Raw genomic sequence first — 18673 nt, 5'->3', positions numbered from 1 at the left:
TAGAGCACATATCAGATGTATCCTCACTAAATATATTGTAGGTTAATGACTTTCTAATTAAAGAGTGAAGTTAATCTCCCTCTGGGTTTGTTGTTCTTAGCTCTAAAAGAGCCAAGCACTTCATCTTCTAAATAACTTGCAAGGAAAGAAAAATCTGAAAATGTATCATGTGAGGAACAACATTGTCTACTGTGCTGATCGTGCCATAAAGCTGCTCAGACAATCCTGGCTGATTGTGATGCAGTGTGCTGACAGGCAGCCGGATGGAGGCTGACTGACCTCAGACTTGCACTCTGACCAGGCGCTGTATTTCCAGCTGAAGCAGGGCTTCACCAGGCACGGCTTCCACTGCTCCATCTGGGACGGACACGGCCTGCCGTCGCCCTGGGGAGCCTGCATCACTGTCCGCCTCCTCCACAGCTTGCCTGCAGAACAGACGATAAGAAGGAGAAGAGAAATGATCATTTATTCATGAGGACATTGACTGGAATGCAGAAACTTGACCGGCGCATTGCTGAAGCCTTGTTAAGATCAGGAAGTTGGGTCAGAGCAGCTGGACGGGTGTGGATGTGTAAAGTGGTTTGGAATATGATATTTTCTGTCAAGGTCACCGCTGAGTGTTTCACCCCACAGAAGATCCTGTAAATAAGAACTCAAGTGTTGACGTGCATGAATAAATGAAGGCAGGTGCCTATTAAGTCCAAGCAAAATGCCTTGAGGAGAATAAAATGACGCTGGTTCATTTGGTAAATCCAACGAAATGAAAAATTCAACAGCTCTTAAAGATACAGTACGTAGATTACGCCACAAGGGGGGCTCTCAATCAATACTACAATAACAAAAGATGAAGTCGAGGCTCGCGGGGAATGCTGGAAGATTCATTTTGGGCTTTTTTATGCCCTTATTGGAGAGATAGGACCGTGGATAGAGCTGGAAATCAGGGAGAAAGAGTGAGTGGGGAATGACATGCGGGAGAGGAGCTACAGATCGGATTTGAACCCGGGCCAACCGCTTGGAGGACTATAGCCTCTACAGATGGGGCGTGCGCACTAACCACTGTGACACCAGCGCCCCAAGCTTTGCTACGTCTCTCGAGGATGTTTATACATTGCAGCCAATGAAGCCTACATGCTCGCTAGCAGGTTAGCATCCCATGCTTGCTAACATTTCCTGTTTGTTTTAAAAAAAAGAAAGTGTGCCGCAGTTTTCCTTTCCCCTCGTCTCAATGTAATAATTCAACCCATTTTATTCTCTCTCTGCATGGTGCAATATTGGGGCGTCATCAAATGCCCTGCAGCCATTTTGAATATTTATATTCCTTTGTTGTGTTAAATCGAACACGTGACAGTGTTTTGGTTGGAGGGTACGATTGAGGAGGAGAGTACTGTCGGAGCGCCCTTTACCAAACTCATTCTGCATTTTCACCGAGAGCCCCCAGGGTACAGATGTGAGAAAACTCACAATTAGGCGCCGAGGAAATGCATGTCGTGTTTACACACTGTAGCACCTAATACAAATACTACACTCAGCCAGAGTGATGCAAAAAGGAAAATTAGGCTTCCCAGAACTTTTATTTCTATCAAAATTCTGTGAAGCATTTCATCATGTTTCAGAATAAAGGTATTCTATTCTTCTCAGAGCTGCAGTCTTTGCAGAGAGATCACTAACAACCATTCTTCAAATTAATGGAGGAGTAATTGGTGTAATCTCCATTGTTGTTACTGCCAAGCCCTGCAGAACTGCACTTAATGTTGAACACTATCAGGAACAAGTCCCCGGGTGATGATTCCCCAGCAGCAGGTCTCACCAGCTGCCAGCAAACAAACCACAAATGTGCATGAAACACAGAGGGAGCTGCCAAAATCCTCTGTGACTATCAAACAATGGGCCCTTTGGAAGAGCAGCGCACACGAGCAGTGTCAATCTGTAAGAGCAACATGCGAGTGATTCAACATCAACTTGTTGTATTCCCAACAAACACAATCCCAAAGTGATCCTGTCACATTAGTGCCGGAGTCCCAAAGGGGGGAAACACTAACGGGGGAACGGAGGCATTTTTAAACGTGTTGCTGTCTACAAAACTAATTTCGACAAAAAGATGTGGGATTCCTTCATCCTGCAACTTTTACATGCGATGTAATGTCTGACGTTTGACTCTTAGGGGGGGTAAATGTATCTGAAAGTACGTCAAATGTCCAATTTTTGCCACCTCCAGCCTCAACTTGTTATTCAAAGTTAAATCCTACAAACATGGACACCCTGTGCACAGCACTGTCAGTACTTATAGCTTTGTGCAGGTGATGGAAGGAAACATAATCTTGACAGCTAATGAGAAGATTCACTGCACACAAGAGGGGCGGAATTACTTACATAAACAAACAACACGTTTCGCTTGTGTCATCAGTTTTTGCAGCATTTACACAGGATGCAATGTCTGCAGTTTGATTCTGGGGGGGGGGGGGAGGGTAGGGGGGGATATCTATCTGAAAGTCCCTCAAATGTCCAATTAAAATTTGTATTTTTACCTTCTACAGGCTCATCATTTTAAGAGTCCAGCAATCTTTTGGAGGGATGCTACACTCAGGTTTTTATTCAAAGTGTCTGACAACATTACAGACATAATCCACACAGGGTTAAACATTTGTGTTAAAGTTATTTGTGTTTTTTTTTTCTTTGCTTGATACAAAGCCACGAGACTCAAGACAAGACAAGACAACGTTTCATCATCAACATGCACAACAATAAAAACTCAAAAGTTCAACCTTCCAGGGAAGGAGCAGATTAGCAATTTCAGTGATGTGCAAGATACAATTTACAGTTCATGTCAGTGGCGTCTGGTGGCTCTAAAGAGTGTAACAGCTCTTTCCTGTCTTCAACAGGGATTTGAAGTTGCTGGACTACTAATGCCCCTCTTTGTCAGCTTGTTTGTGTGTTTGTGTTTTCTGACCATATCAAAATCTTCTTTCAAACCGTACTCATGTTGAGAGTGTTTTAGACCCCTGGTTGATGTACTAGTTATAACCAGAGAATATGAGAAGGACGTGTTGCCGGCCATCAGTGGGGTTATTATCTTGTAAAGGTAGAATCAATGGACCTGTGTGGTCTAAACGTATCGGGTACTTCAGGGAGGTTGTGGCCTTCAGAAAACCGCTGAATGCAACGCAACAAGCATCTCTCAACCTTCTGTGGGATGGCAGTAACTCAGTCTGTAGGGACTCGGGTTGGGAACCAGAGGGTTGCCGGTTTAAGTCCCAGTGTGGACCAAGTCTGGAAATTGGTCTGGTAGCAGGAGAGGTGCCAGGCCACTTCCTGAGCACTACAGAGGTTCCCTTGAGTAACACCCTAAACCCACACCAGCTCAGGAGCGCTCTCTGTGGGCAGCTCCCTTGCTCTGGCATCTCTCCATTAGTGCATGTCTACAGGATCCTGTTTGTGCATGTGTGTGTATTTCAGCCTGTGTGTGTTTCCCCTCGAGGGATTAAACAACAAGGCGCTTTAAAAAATCTGGGCTGTATATTTCTAATCAAAGTTCACCGCCTCCCTTTCCTTCATAAGTGCTGCTTTTTTTTCCACCGCAGAAGATGTAAGTTAATGGTGCTCAATGGTGTCTCTGCAGGAGGCTGTGGCAGTGTTTGGGTGGCACTGAGATCTGCTGGGCCTGTGTGCAGGCCTCTGCCAGCTGTCCCCTATCACGGTTTGGCTGGAGAACACACAACGGCATGATTATCTATGCACGTAGCCTGGACTCATCCAGGAAAATACAGCACCTGATTGATAGCAGCACCTTGCCGCTTCCAGGTATGTTCATTTGCTTGAAATAACAACCCAGCTCATTGCCATTCCTGGCTGACGAATAGAAATTAGCTTCTCTAGGGAAGTTTGCGCTCGCAGCCAGCCTGAGATCAAATGAAACACAGGAAGGGAAGCGAGGAGGCCCTCTCTTCCTGTGGCCTACCTGCTGTTTTCTGTGCACGAGGAGAGAAAACCTCCCCGCCTGGGGATAGATTAAGGTTACCACAATAGCTAAAGCCTGTATTGGTTTCATATCTACTATTTGCTCTTGTTGCCTCTGGCTGCTGCTGTTCCCAAGGACTCGCAGAGAGCAGAGTGCTCCCCCAGCCCCAGAGCACACACTCGTAATGGACCGCCAATCAATGGCCTGATCCTATGGAATTACATGTGAGGACATTATTATCCCCCTCTCAGTCAGTTTAGGGCTATAACAACGTCGTTTCTCACATCATAAAGCGTTTCTGGTTTCCTCCATTACCGTAAAGAAGAGGCCGACTTTCTTCAGCACACAACAGAGAGCCGAGCACGGCGGGCCCACAGCAGTGATGGTTTACCTAAAGCTATGGAAGTCTTATGTTATCAAAGCTGAGTGAAGAGGCTGCCATGTGGGGGAGTTCATTGAAATGTAATCTAATAATAATGCTGTATGGACGAGGATTACAGGGGGGCTTCATGGGAAACATTTCTGAATTCTGACTTTGATTTGAATCTTTCTTCAAATCTTTTTTTTTCTTTCTAATATATATCTTTTATTGAATGATTTCATAGCTTTCCGTCTCGTGACCAGTTTGGACTTGAAGGTCAAAAATAGAGAGTGTAGGACTCCCTACTTAAACCTTTTTTTTTTTACTTAATTGTAAATATTTGCTTTTGTAATTTCAGTTCAAATAAAACTTTAACTGAAATCTGACTTATAACTCAAAATGATGCTCTTTAAATGTTCTGTTGCTGCTCACATGCAGCCTTAACCCTCGACTGTATTGATGGCTAAATCAAAGAATTTAAGTATGCACATAATTATCTTGTAAATACATTTGCTTTAACAAACAACACCCTTGTTTTTCAAAGTGGGGGTCATGACCGCCGAGAGGCGTCATGGAAACTTGGAGGGAAGAGCTAATAACATTATACATGACATTTAGATTTTAATTTATGTCTTTCTATATGTTTTTCATCACTGAATATTGAGGTAGGCGGTCTTAGGGCACCCCCACTCGCCGCTCGGTTTGCCAGGCAAACAGCAAATCAACACGTGTTGCGATCATGAGCGATCGAACAGATAGAACTGATTCTTCTTCTTAAAGCTTCAGTGATCACAACATGGCAACCCATGTGCACATCTACTCTAGGGAGGAATGGGTTGGGGTTACATTTGGCTCCTTTAACAGCGTTTTGCCTTAAATAAAATCGTATTGCTTATATTGTGTTAAAGGATTCAGCCTTTAGAAGCTAAAAACCAACAGATTAAAAGAGATCTCAAAGACGTCATCAGTTAAATTGTACCTCTCCTTTTGTAGTTATTGTGAGCGTTCATAAAGGTCATGGAAGAATATGAAAGCCAAGTGAGGACAGACGTTGACTTCTGAACCTCTTTTCCTGCTTTTTAGCCAATATGGGAAAAAGGTCTTGGAAGTGCACACAAGTCAATGTTATTTTGAACATCTGCTTTTTCCACAGCAGCTGAATGAAGTCCATCTGCTGAAGGAGGTCAAGTGACAGGATTGAACGCTCCAGCTCTGGAAATAGACCTTGTGGTTGGATTCATTCCTCAACCAAAGTGTTTAATCCTGAAACCCAAACAGCCAGAAGCTTGATCCCTCTCATTTAATGAATCCTGCAGACAGGCCGGGGCTCAGACGACAGGAGCTTTTTACCCGTTTCACCCCTCCCAACAATCAGCTGTAAAGATCTGGCTTGGACTGATGTCCGGCAAAGATTATCTGCAAGTGTGAGGGAATGATCCATGCTTACACCTTCGAAATGTCTCATGGCTCATCATGATATGGGACACGGCTATTCTGTCTTATTTGTGTGAGTATCTTGTTTGAATCACCTGTGGCCTGTTGCACCAGCTTTGTGTAAGTTCAAACATAACCTACTTTGAACTTTAATTATATTTCCTGCTTTAGAATCGGGTTTAAACACTACTAACATGTGAGGTGTTGCACCAGCTGGGATAGTTCCAATGTAGGCAGAAGTTACAACTTAAATCTCACACCTAGCTCCTAGTACAGTAGGTGTAAATTTGTATGCAAAATGCGGTTGTCATGGTGATCATTTTGAAAGGTAGGATATCTTGGATGGGGCTGCATAGTGGTGTAGTAGTTAGTGCTGCTGTCTCACAGCGAGAAGGTTCCTTTTTCAAATCCCCATCTGACAGGAGCCTCGAGCACGAGGATAACAGGAGCATGTTATCCTCGTGCATGTGTGCGTTCTCTCCGGGTACTCCAGCTTCCTCCCACAGTCCTAAGACATGCTCGTTAGGTTAACTGGTGACTCTAAATGGTTCGTAGGTGTGAATGCGAGTGTAGATGGTTGTCTGTCTCTATATGTCAGCCCTGTGATTGACTGGTGAAAAGTCCAGGGTGTAACCCCGCCTCTCCACCCTTAATGGATAAAACAGCACATATACACACCTGCCAGTCCACAGGTGTGAGTGCACTCAGACCACGATGACCAATCGGACAGCTGGCAGTTGACAGGGCACTCCACTACACAGGAAGCGTTCATCTGCCACTTTCTCTCCAGGCCCAGCTGTGAGAGAAAACCGGGCTTAATGCACTCAAAGAAACAGAAAAGAATAACAGTGGTTTTTACAGGAAAATGGAACACAACTCACCTCTTTGCAGAACTTGAGGTCGACAGATTTTCTGTCACTGCGCACACAGTCCAGCATCCGGGTTTTGATGCCAACTCCACACACTGCTCTTTCACTGAGCTGGCAGGTGCTCCAGTCTGAAGGGAGACAATTCATCAGCAAAAACGACTGGAATCCAACCAATCAGCACCACTTAATGTTTTAATCTGAAAGATTGAAGCATTGGTTAGTCTCACCGGTGATGTTGTAGGAGTAGTGGAAACAGTTGCTGTTGAGCTTGCAGGACTCCGTCTCTTTTGTTGGAGGACACTCCTTCTCCTCTCCAGGCTGCCGGAGCGGGTAAGCACTCCTCTCCCGGGTACTGTTTTCACTGCAGGGCTGAGAAACAGAGGGAATGATCGGGACGGATTCACTCTTTCTCCGATGCATTCGCACACATGACTAGCAAATAGCATTGCTTTTGTTGTCTTGTAAAGCTTAACACCTTCCATGGCATTTCACTGCAACATACTTAATAGTGACATGTTTCTGTTGTTTGCATACTCATACTCATGCAAAGGGGAAAGTGCTGCACAGCAACAACAACACTGGTGAGCACAAGAGCATGTAAGTAAAGCCTGAGGGAGAGGGATGTTTGATGAAGTGGAGAGCTGATATCGGAAAAGTTGATGCATCAACTTTGATGCTTTGGTTGTAATGTTTGAGCATGAACTCAAAGCATGCATTACCAAGAATAGATTCAAACTCAACCTCCGCAGGATAGACGATAACGTTTTTGAAGCACTTTCCAAACAAACCAACGCGTCTAACAGGTGTTGCTTCTGGAAACCACCTCAGATGATGAAGATTTGTTATTTTGATATACAAAACTCCACCAACAATCCACTCATGCTCTAGACCAAACCTCTGCATAATCAAGATATGGATCAATACTTTCAGCGTATAAATAATTTGTGTTTTCTAGTGCCATGAAAGTGAGCAGGTATTACTTTAAATGGTCCGTCCATGCTTTTCTAGGGAGCATATCATCTGGAAAGCAGAAGACGGTTACCATTTTAAAACTGGTATGACAAACATTTTTCCTTGTCTATGGGTGTTTTGGTGTTTATGCAGAATGCACTCAAACTTATCTTACTGTGTGTACTAGTGTATTTGTCTAATTTAATGTGCTCAAAAGCATCTTATTTTACTTAATATAAGCCATAGTCATCCAGAAAAACATCTTATTTAAAGAATAACGGGCAAAAAAAGCCTGAGTTACAAGTGCAGCAATCAAAATGTACTTTGTTATCTTGATATTAGATTTGTGAAGTAAATGGGTCCTACTAAGCGTAATGCTACTTTTTGACAAGAAAACACCAAACCCACTTAGTAAGATATGAAAGTTTGCATACTTTTTTTGTGACTGTTTGTAGAATAGTTACTTCTTCTGTGGACTAACAAGACTCTGTTTGAGAGAAGCACAGTGATTGAGATGATAGTATGTGATTTTTACCAGCGGGCAGGGGCTCCAGGCTTCCCAGTCTGATAACACACAGTCCTCAGGGCAGGGCAGCCGGCTGTTTCTGGCCCCTAGAGGCATCTCCTCCGGGTCACACAGGTAGTCCTCCACCTGCTCCGAGGGCCCGTCTATCGTGTTTAGCATACATCTGAACACAAAGGGATTCAGGGAGATTAGTCTAAAATGTATTACATCACCGTTTTAAGTTTAAAAATAAAAATCTGTATCTTCAGAATCAAAGGGTGGATGTACCCAACAAAGCTAAGCCTCTACAATAGAGTTTATAAAACATGGATGTCACACATTGGTTTCTGAAGGGTAGTTTTGAAGCTCATCGATGGCCATCGCTTTGCTAAGTTGTCTCAAGTTAACTTTTGGTCAACCTAACAACAAGCCAAGAAGTGAAGCTGAGGCGGTTCTTAAGCCTCCTGACAAACAGCTATAACGGCCTGCTAGCAGTCAGATCAGTTATGTGATGTCCCTAATTATGCATAAACTGTTATCCTTTATAAAATCAAAATGGATGAGTTTAAAAAAAAAAATCTCTATTCAGACCAATTTTTTTTATTTCTTCTGTTAAAATCAACATTTTGATATGGGTGCTAATGGGAATCCCGGGGCTTTTGCAGAACTCAACTTTTTTGCACTTCCACAATGGCCTCATTTTCCAAGCAGGGTTGGATTGTAATGTCCACATACTTTTGTCTATATTGCTTACATTTTACTTGAGCCTATTCAGAGAGGTGAAGTGCACAAACTAATCCTGCTAAGAGAAACATCTGACATAAGGCAAGTTTGAATCCCACTAAATGCTCTTTAATGGGACTCCTTCATTGCGTCCTATAGAGCCGAGATAAAACAGTGCTGCACCTTCAGGAGGAAATTCAGCTTTGACAGGCGGTGACCTTACAGGCTGAACTGCACTTTGTTGCACTTTTGTATTGGCTTCATTTTTCAACACCAGACGTTACTGCTTGGTCTTTATTATGTTATGTCTCTAAAGCGACCTCAACAAACAGAGAACGATCTTTCAAAAAGAATAATATCTCATATTCAAACAGCTTCGGAGACATCAGAGACACAAGTAAAGTACCAAAGTGCTGCAGAGATTCAGATTGCTATAATCATGGACTGCTCGACCGCCAGTCTCTCCTCTGATGTTTATGTTTATGAAAACATCAGAGGACATTTTTAAGTAAGCACTAATTTGATAAATCTACCATTTAAAATGGACCAATTCTCCACTGAATAACTCTAACTAACTTCAGTTAAAGTCAGATTTGAGTTTGGCTGTCCTCAGTCAATATTAATGTTTGATTCAAAGTCAAAGACAGTACCAGAAACAGCGGTAGCATCACGGTCCAAAAAGTGAAGTCAAGGTGAAATGGACGCCTTTGAAAGTGTGTGACTCTACAAGAAAATGAGCCAGGTTTCTTTTGATATAATGCCTCTATAAACTTTTTCAAAATGAGTTTATGGTAAGATTAGCTGATATCTTTCCTTTAAAAACTTACTCACTTCTCTCCAGCTCCAATGTCACCCAGACAAAAACACAAGGCTGGGCTTCACAAACCAATAGGTGACGTCACAATGGCTTCTAGCACTTCTTTTACACAAAAGTTAAGTGCATGCCAGGATACTTCTGTATCCAAGGTTCACACAAGTCATCTTGTCTTTGATAAAACATGACAGCTCAAGAACTTTTGTAACCACATGGGGCTCTTTGGGATAAATGCTGAACAGTGACAGTGTCATGATTTGGTTTCTTATTTTCAGAGTTTAGGTTTTCTCATTCTTGTCTGATGGTGTTGTTTCCCTTGTGTGTTTTCTAGGTTAGTGTTTCATGTGTTATTTTTGTAACTTCATATTCTAGTGTTTCTTTATGTTCTAGTGTGTTTTGTTTCATTCTTGAGTTCTGTGTGTCTTCAGTGTTTCATGTATTTTATTTTGTAGTTGTCCTCAGTGTTGTGTCCATTCCTTCCATTAGTCTCACCTGTGTTTGATTACCCCTGTGTCTATTTAGGGTGCGTTCGAATTGTCCCTCCTATCTCCTTTCACTATCCACTTTACCTTAACCCCGCGAAAACGTCATGAGGTCAAGGGAAGATGTTAGGAGAATTCATAAAGGACTTAGGGAAAGGCGATCTTGTTGCTCTGGCAATCCGACCACATTTTCCACTAGGCGACGTCATTAAATGTGACGGGCCGGCGGAGGTTAATGACGTGAGTCTGCCGTGTTGAAACTACAATGTTTAGAAAATGGACTACAGAAAACGCATCTAAAAAAACTTTCCCCTGTGCTTCTTACCGGTGAAATAATCCTAATTACCACAAGGTTGGGATTGAAATAAAATAAATATAGACTACCAGGCTACAAGTAACAAAAGTGAAACCATCAGCTTGCTGTCCAATCAGAAATCAACATCAACATAAATATGATTGGATGAAATTAATTGGTTACATTTATATAAGATATAGCCTACACATAATGTTTTAAGCATACAAATGTAATTTCCGTGAACGGTCGGATGCGCGACTCGCTTTAAATGTTGCGGCCGCAAGGAATTGTGGGGCGTCATATCTCATCTCCTTTCGTAAAGGATGGTCCAGTGTATCCTATGCTAAAGGAGGTTATAAAGGAAGCATTGACCCACCTTTCCTTAACTTTTAGAGAATTCGAACGGCTCTTATCATGGCCGCCACTTAAATGCTTCCGGGGTTAAGGTAAAGTGGATAGTGAAAGGAGGTAGGAGGGACAATTCGAACGCACCCTTATTCTCTGTGTTTCTTCCCTTCTGGGTCAGTTCATTGTATGTTGTAAGTTGCCAGTGGTGTTTGTATGTTGTTGGAATGTCAGTTTTGCTCGTGCTCCTCTGTGGCTCCGGGTTGTTTATCCCTGTGTTTTTTGTTGAACTTTTGAAATTAAGTTTTGTTGCCTTTGGCCTTTTTGTTTAATTAAATATTTTTGGTTTCTGCACTTGGGTCCACCTCCCTTGTTTTTCCAACCGTCCGTAACAGACAGAGGATGGTAAAAGTCCATGAGACCTATGTTGGGACACGTATGCAGATCTTACCTGACTTTCCTGGTCTGAACACCCTCACCGCAGTTATCCTTCAGGTCCACATTGCTGACCTTCCACACACTCCAAGGCTCGGCCACCCAGACGTACTGCCCACAGTCACTGAGGCATGGCACCACCTCGTACACCTGACATACAAACACCAACGTGAGTAATCAGCCATTATGTTATCTGTTGTATAGCACAACTGGACACCAATCAAAGAGTCCTTATTTAAAGACCTTGTTGTTTAAGAATTGTATTTTTCAGACCAAAATCAGACACAAAAATAAACAATTAAGGCTTCAGTTGACTTAAATGTTCTACAAAGGTAAAACGATCTTTTTGTCAATGGAGTCAAGTGGCTTTTAAAGAGCGACATTTCAAAGCTTAATAAAAGGTCTCCCTTATAAAAAAAAACAACTTATAACCTTAAATTTTTAATAAAAGCTTCATTGAAATCTAACCTATATAAGACTGTTTTTGTTTCTTAATTGCTGACAGTAAAAAAAAAAAATTTTACAGTACGTATAAGTATTATAACATAATTACTACAGGACAAGGTCAAGTTTATAAAACAGCACACTTACTTGAGCCTGTGAGAGGAAGCCATTCATCAAAGTGGAGAAAGGAGCAAAAGAAAAAGGCATTCAGGTTAATGTACTCTAGAACAAGCACTTGAAATAATCATAAAAATGTTCAGAATTCAGAATCACATCCTAGCCTGTAAATCAAGAACTGAACCGTGTGAAGTGAATCCTCTCACCTGGTTGACGTGGTCCAGTTTGGGACACGGTCTCCCTCCGTTGTAAGGTTTTTCCCTGAGCCACTTGGAGCGTACTTTCACCCCGCTGCCGCAGGACTTGCTGCAGCGTGACCAGTTGGACCACTCACTCAGTTTGCAGTCAGAAGGGCACGGGATGATGCAAGCCTCCTCAATGTATCCTGTAACCAATCAGATGAAAGAATATATGATTCAGTACATCGGCATCATCCTCTGCAGACAAGACAAGACTGAAAGAGTCAGACACACATGGTAAAGACATTTTCAATGAAGCATCCCTGAAATGGAATGGCTTTGATTTATTTTAAGGATGTTCTTTTCAATCCTCCCTTATTCCATCTGGTATAAATTGGCAAATAATAAAAGGACTTGAGCATATAGACATTTCTAGTCTTCTGCCTCATCAAAGCACTTTTATACCGCAGGTCACATCTACACATTCACACACTGATGGTAGAGTCTGCTATCCAAAAAGTCCATCAGTTTTGACCAATCCCATTCATACACATTCATACGCCTCCAACGAAGCAGCAGGTACTTGGGGTTTAAGTGTCTTGCCCAAGGACATATCGGACATGTGGTTGCAGGAGCTGGGTATTGGACCCCTGACCTTCCGGTTGAGAGACGACCGACTCTCATGACTGTTTTTAACTCTTTAATGTGTATTTAAGTACCATAAATAAAGACTAGATTACAAAAACTCAAATGTAGCAGGTCCACATAAACTTTTTATTTTATAATACTGAAATAACAAGTAAGGCTGGAATTGCTTGTAATGAGTAAAAACAGCTGTGAGTGCAGCAAGCAAAGTCCACTGAAGTTTGTTGAGACAAGATATCGATCTTATTCAAAACACTTACCAAGTTAATTTTGCTTGCTGGAACATAACAGAGGAATAGATTGCATAGAAGCCGAAGAGGCTGTCAGGAAAGGCTGAGGCTGTCAGGAAAACTCTTATCATAAGTGTTTACTTTCAGCACATGGTCAGTTTTCACCAAGTCAGATTGTTTGCTAAGTGGGCTAACTTCCATGCAACAGTCGGGCAGCATTGGTTTCTTTGAAGAAGCCCAAACATATAATTAAAAAGACATGCCGGTTTAAAAACACTATTACAAATTTTAAGAGGTTCTGAGATAGTCCACCACAAGTAACAGCTTGACAAGAAGGGAAACTTCTTAGTGTAATGATTTACTCAGCTTTCTATATCTTTAATAAAACTAAAATGGTGCAACTGTCCGGCAAAAGTTTTTAAAAGGAATATAGGTAATGGTTGAAGGAAGAATACTTGACTGACTCTAAGAGGAAACACCAAAAAAGAAACACACTAGAAGGTAAAGTGATAATTAAAACTCATGTGAGGAAACAGGAGCTGGTAACAAAACAGACTGACATTCATACTGATGTCTCAACATGACCTACAAAGCTAAAAAGAACATCAGGAACACATTTGACATCTCTAATATTGGCGCTGCCACTGGGTAGATGTCAGACAAGCGATCAATGGCAAGCTCCTGATACAATCTTTGTTTACACTATCCACAGAAAGGATTGATGAGTTTGGTATTTAAAACAGAGCGGGGAGATTTTTTTATGTCAGCGAACACTCCTTTACTGTGTAAAAGACAAAATCAACAATGAGATCGAACAAGGGCGTTTGTCCTCAGGGGTTGAAAGATGAACAGAAAATGAAAGTTCTTCACAGTGGCTTTGATTGCAGTGCTGGAGCAACAGGGATAAGATTTTTGTCTTGATGGCAGAATGATCTAACTGTATGTGAGGCCATGATGGGTTGTAGGAATTCTTAATTCAATAGTCTGACTTTCTTATCAAAAACCAGAACTCCAAGCACCACCAAACTTGTCTCAAACTTTCCTCTGGAATAAAAGCATCCTTGCTCTTACTCAATTCAGTCCTCTATTTGACCCCTGCCATACACAAACCCAGCATCACTCATATCCAGCTGTAGCAAAAACATGAATATCACAGGGAAAGACCCGCCAATTACCATATAACCCCTCAATACTCTGGCAGCAAAAAGTCAATCAAAGACATCTTAACCAGAAAGAATGCAAATAACAGTACTAACACTGAGTCCAGTATCTTTCTTTCCAGTTACAGCCAGTTACAATCAAGCAGCCGCATACTGAGAGGACAGCTCTGAGTCACATTGAGAAGGGTTTCTCAATGAGCAAACACAGACACGCTCATTCCCCCCCGGGTGCTTTGATGTGTTCTTGTATTTTCCCAGAGCTGACAAGCAGAGTACGACAGCACTGTGATTCTTAATTCCCTTTTCTCCCTCTGCTGGAATTGACTGTTGAATGTTAATACAGCGCACCACAAAGCGGCCTGGCGGATAATACATCCCATAGTAACTGTGATTTATTGTTGAATTTACACTGGAGCTTTGATAATCTAACACGCTGATTTCGGACACTGGGTCAAATGACATCAATGTAAGAGTTATTTGCTGTCGCTATGTACTTCGACAAGACTGCATTCTTGAAGGAATACTGTATTTCACTGAAATATACATTTTTTTAAAGTTGGTCTCTTTGTTGCAATCTTATTTTTAGTGGCACTGGAGAAAGTTTACCAAAGACAAATGTGTCTTAATTCAGAGTTTGTATCCATTGAAATCCACAAGATGCATTTCATCCAACAAACTACTTCTGTACTAAAATAGCCTGTTTGTTAGTGACTTCCAAATCCATATGGGCTTAACAAACAAAGATCCATATGTTTCTGATCTGTCACCTCTTTGGTAAGGGAAGGTCAAAGATGGGACAACAAAGTATTTCTGTGCTTTCCTCTTAAAAGTGGAAAAAGGAGGACTGGGGGATGGGAAAAAAACACTTATCAATCAATCAATCAATCAATCAATCTTTATTTATATAGCGTCAACTCGTAAAAAGTGTTATCTTGAGACACTTTACAAAAGAGCAGGTAACAAGACCATACTCATTGTTATGTTACAAGAAGCAGGTAAATACCTTACTTAATGCTATATTACAAAGACCTGGCTTAATCCATCATGAGCACTTTATCAAACAAGTAAAAGTTACGGTGGGCACTGTTCAGGCAAGCCATCCGTTATCAACTTATCAATCTTGCTTTTGTGTTGATGACCCTGATGAAGGCCATGACCCAAAACGCATCAGTCTAACTTGTTATTAATAAAGTTGATCTTCTTACTACAAGTGTTGCTGGTGCATTTTGACCTCTTCTAAGCCTTTCACTCTTCATGCACCTTGTCAGTCGGTGAAGTTTGTGCCAGAAAATCCTCCTTTTCTTCAATCTTGCTTTGTGCACATTTAATGTAACTTATCCTAAACAGCTACCTTAACTATAATAACCTTCCATGACAAACAAAGTAAAACAGTAGCATTGCAGAAGAAAAGCTTCGCCAATAATTTGACCCAGAAATGTCTAAACGAGTAATATCCAACAAAAGTTTTCCAACATTAGCAAACTTTAGTCATAACATTAGTCACCATAAGCTCATACCACATCAAATAAAGCAACAAAACTCCTTGGGGCATCAGTTGAGCAATGGGGTTTTTGTGTGCTTGTGAACTTTACTTTAAAAATTTGTTATTTCTCTTCAAAAAGAGGTTGAATCTTTTTTGACTTGGAGAGGTGGGGTTAAGGGAAGCAAAATCCCAGAAACCATTGGTTATTGTCTGACAAATATTTAGCCTCTAGGGCCCTGCAGTCGACATTTTGGTGCTTACTGTGTTACCAGCAGACATCCATAAATTGGCTAGTTTTATCTGGGCCAAGACTTCTTTTTTTATCCACTGGCCTTTGTTGGAGTTAAGACGCTCTGAATCACCATCCACACATTGAGCATATAAATAAAAGCTACATTATCTGATGATGGCTGTTGGGTTCAAGGTTCATCAGATAAGAAAGCAAGACCCAAACACCAACAGTTTTGTGCCAAACCTTCAGATTCTGCCTTACATCTGTTCTTTCTGGAAGATGACCAGATGTTGGCCTCCAGATGTTCACCTCATTGATAACTGCTACCGACAGCAAATCACAAGCATGGGTATACACATTGGAAGTAGGGAAAATACTACTTTGTACATGGACAAGTTGTACATTTAGGTTGTTGGTATAACTTATAATAGAGCCATAACATAATCAACATTGTATTATATAGCATGTAACAATTATGATGGGGTCAGTGGTTGTGCTGGCAAGGAGTTCAAATGATTGCAACATTTATTGCACAAGTCAATAACATGAGCTGCATTGCTTCACAGGTAGGTTAACAGCATTACCTAATTTCTAGCTAATCATTTCCAACTTATATTTTATTGTTCTCCATTGTCCACCTTAAAAAGTCTTGTTTACAAGATCTCATACACACGCTCTTCACGTCATGTGCAGGGGGAGGAGAGATCAGATAAGATTTGAAAACCATCGCGGCTGGTGTTTTTCTCTCAGATAGATACAATCTTAAAATTAGTCTTTTCATCATTTTAACAAAATTGCTGTGTACGTTTGTATGACATCATAGTGAGATAATTTTTTGAACCACAGATATTTTTTCGGTGATGAACAGATAGAAACTTAACATTTTGTTTTGAGAGCCAGAGTTAGCAGGTAATTTTAACATAGAGGGCTCACCATGGCTGTTGCAGCGAGAGGTCTCGACGATGCGGTTGTCCTGGTCGTAGCACACCATGGCCTGGTAACGATAACCCTGGCCGCACTCCTTGATATCTCCTTGGACCTTCATGCCGAGTTGACCCTCAACTCGGCCACCCTCAGGTAGGACACAGTCTGACCAGTTGCCCACAGGCTGGGCGTTGTACTTGTTACATGGGCAGTACTGGGTCTCACTTAGAGGATACACTTGGTTGTTTTTACACTGGTCACGCTTTTTACTTTTCCCTGCAAAAAAAAAAAAAAAAAGAAGTTGTATAGAAAAACCCATAAAGTATAACAACTGAAGGACTTGCAATTTTGGGATCATTCTTCCTCAGGATAAAAAATTAAGATGTAACACTCCAGACATTTATGGCTGTCTTTAGTAACTGAGGGACTTTAAATACAAAACTTAAAAATTACAAACTGTTTTTCACATCCATTCACCTTAATCTTAAGGCTAACTTAAACTGGAAGTTAAAGTCTGTCTCTCACCAATGAGCATCCTCTTGCGCGTCCTGACGCCCACACAATCAGCTGAGCAGGGAGAGAATTTGGACCAGCTGCTGAGTTGACAGTCTTCCTGGCAGGGCAGCTGGCAGGGCTGCGTGAGAGGCGGCATGGAGCTGGCAAACTTTAAACAAGCTTCAATGTCTGCCTGTCCACCATCCTGCTTCCGGCATGAAACAGCTACAGGAGAATGAAAGGTTGGAGCTTTAACAAGAGGGCCTCCATGCATCTATAGTTTAGAGTTGGGGTCGACACTTCACTTTAACACTGCATACTGATTGTACATGTCCTTTATGATTTGTTCTGGAGAAGATGTATAAAGAAAAACATAATGGAAATACTCTAGTAAGATAAGTATCAGATATTTGTAATGAAGTTTAAAGATTGCTCAATGTTACATTCATAGACAGTAAATAAGAACATGACATTCATTTAAAAAGAAAAAAAAACTATTTACAAAAAACAGCCATTTTCAAAACCAAGTTTTAGTCTAAAGTAAAGTTGGGCATCTTTGGGTGTCTCACAACTCGATTTCGATTCGATTGAGAATCTATTTTTGATTCAAAACGATATGAGACTGGCTGAATTTCTTGCTGCTCAATTTGGCATTCTACTGAGTGAAAGAGCTAGCCTTAGCACTTAGCAGAGAGTGACTGATTAGCCAAAAAAAACATAGATTTTTGAAAGTTATGACTTTATTTAAAATTTCAGAAGATATACCAACTGTAGTCTAAAGGAATGCAGAGGAAAATAAAATAAAATGATCAGGTCACTATAGTGACGTGGCCATGCATATGCATACAAAACATACTAATTCATAAATATACCGTGCTCTTTGTCCATGTAACCAATTTTAAGAGGACTTGCTCCCTTATGGCTGAACTGGCCAGAGAGAGTTGCACTATAGCATATGGCAAATCAAATTGACTTTTCACAAGTTGTATCATTGTAATAGCCAGATTGATAAACAAGTATAGATATCTGTTTGAGGTCAATATAATAGACAATATTTATATGTAAGAAACAAGTGGGAACGAGTCGATGAAATTCCTGCTACGGCCAGTAGAGGCAGTTGTGAGTACATACTTAAACACTCACACACACTCTGGTCTTCTGTTGAATAAAAAAAAGTGCATCAGGAGGTTTCAGGCATTGTTTTAGTATGTTTTAAAGTAAACCAACAATAGACCTTCAAAATTTGCTTTGTCAGCTTGGTGGTCCCCTGTTGTTGAATGCATAATGAAGCCAAGGTCCACAGTAGGATATAAAGATAAGCAAGGACGGACACACACACACACACACACACACACACACACACACACACACACACACACACACACACACACACACACACACACACACACACACACACACACACACGCCTTCTGCTAGTTGTATTGAATGAGTGGGTGAATAGCAAGAGGTTTGTATTGAATTGTGTCTCTCCAGTTCAGAGTATACTATTACAGGTAATGGTACATAATGACAAAAGCCTCCCAAGATGGAGGAGCGGGATACTCATCATTGGAATCAGATAATGGTATCTGTCT

The 18673-nt window shown here is 41.3% G+C and overlaps 1 protein-coding gene across 1 annotated transcript in view; it reads right to left on the bottom strand.

The window, feature by feature from the left end:
• thsd7aa (thrombospondin, type I, domain containing 7Aa) overlaps nt 1-18673 on the bottom strand; it is a 143730-nt gene that overhangs the window by 20837 nt on the left and 104220 nt on the right. The window contains exons 12-21 of the mRNA XM_020638651.2: nt 17109-17303; nt 16593-16859; nt 11937-12115; nt 11761-11766; nt 11186-11319; nt 8106-8259; nt 6847-6988; nt 6632-6747; nt 6429-6546; nt 280-425 (exon numbers count right to left, since the gene is read on the bottom strand). Coding sequence (XP_020494307.2) covers nt 280-425; nt 6429-6546; nt 6632-6747; nt 6847-6988; nt 8106-8259; nt 11186-11319; nt 11761-11766; nt 11937-12115; nt 16593-16859; nt 17109-17303 — 1457 coding nt within the window. The remainder of the gene's footprint in view (nt 1-279; nt 426-6428; nt 6547-6631; nt 6748-6846; nt 6989-8105; nt 8260-11185; nt 11320-11760; nt 11767-11936; nt 12116-16592; nt 16860-17108; nt 17304-18673) is intronic.

The sequence above is a fragment of the Labrus bergylta genome, chromosome 19 (assembly GCF_963930695.1).
Source record: "Labrus bergylta chromosome 19, fLabBer1.1, whole genome shotgun sequence".
In the NCBI taxonomy this organism is placed as follows: Eukaryota; Metazoa; Chordata; class Actinopteri; order Labriformes; family Labridae; genus Labrus; species Labrus bergylta.
The sequence above is the reverse complement of the archived record's forward strand: the minus strand, read 5'-3'. Positions and strand labels throughout refer to the sequence as shown.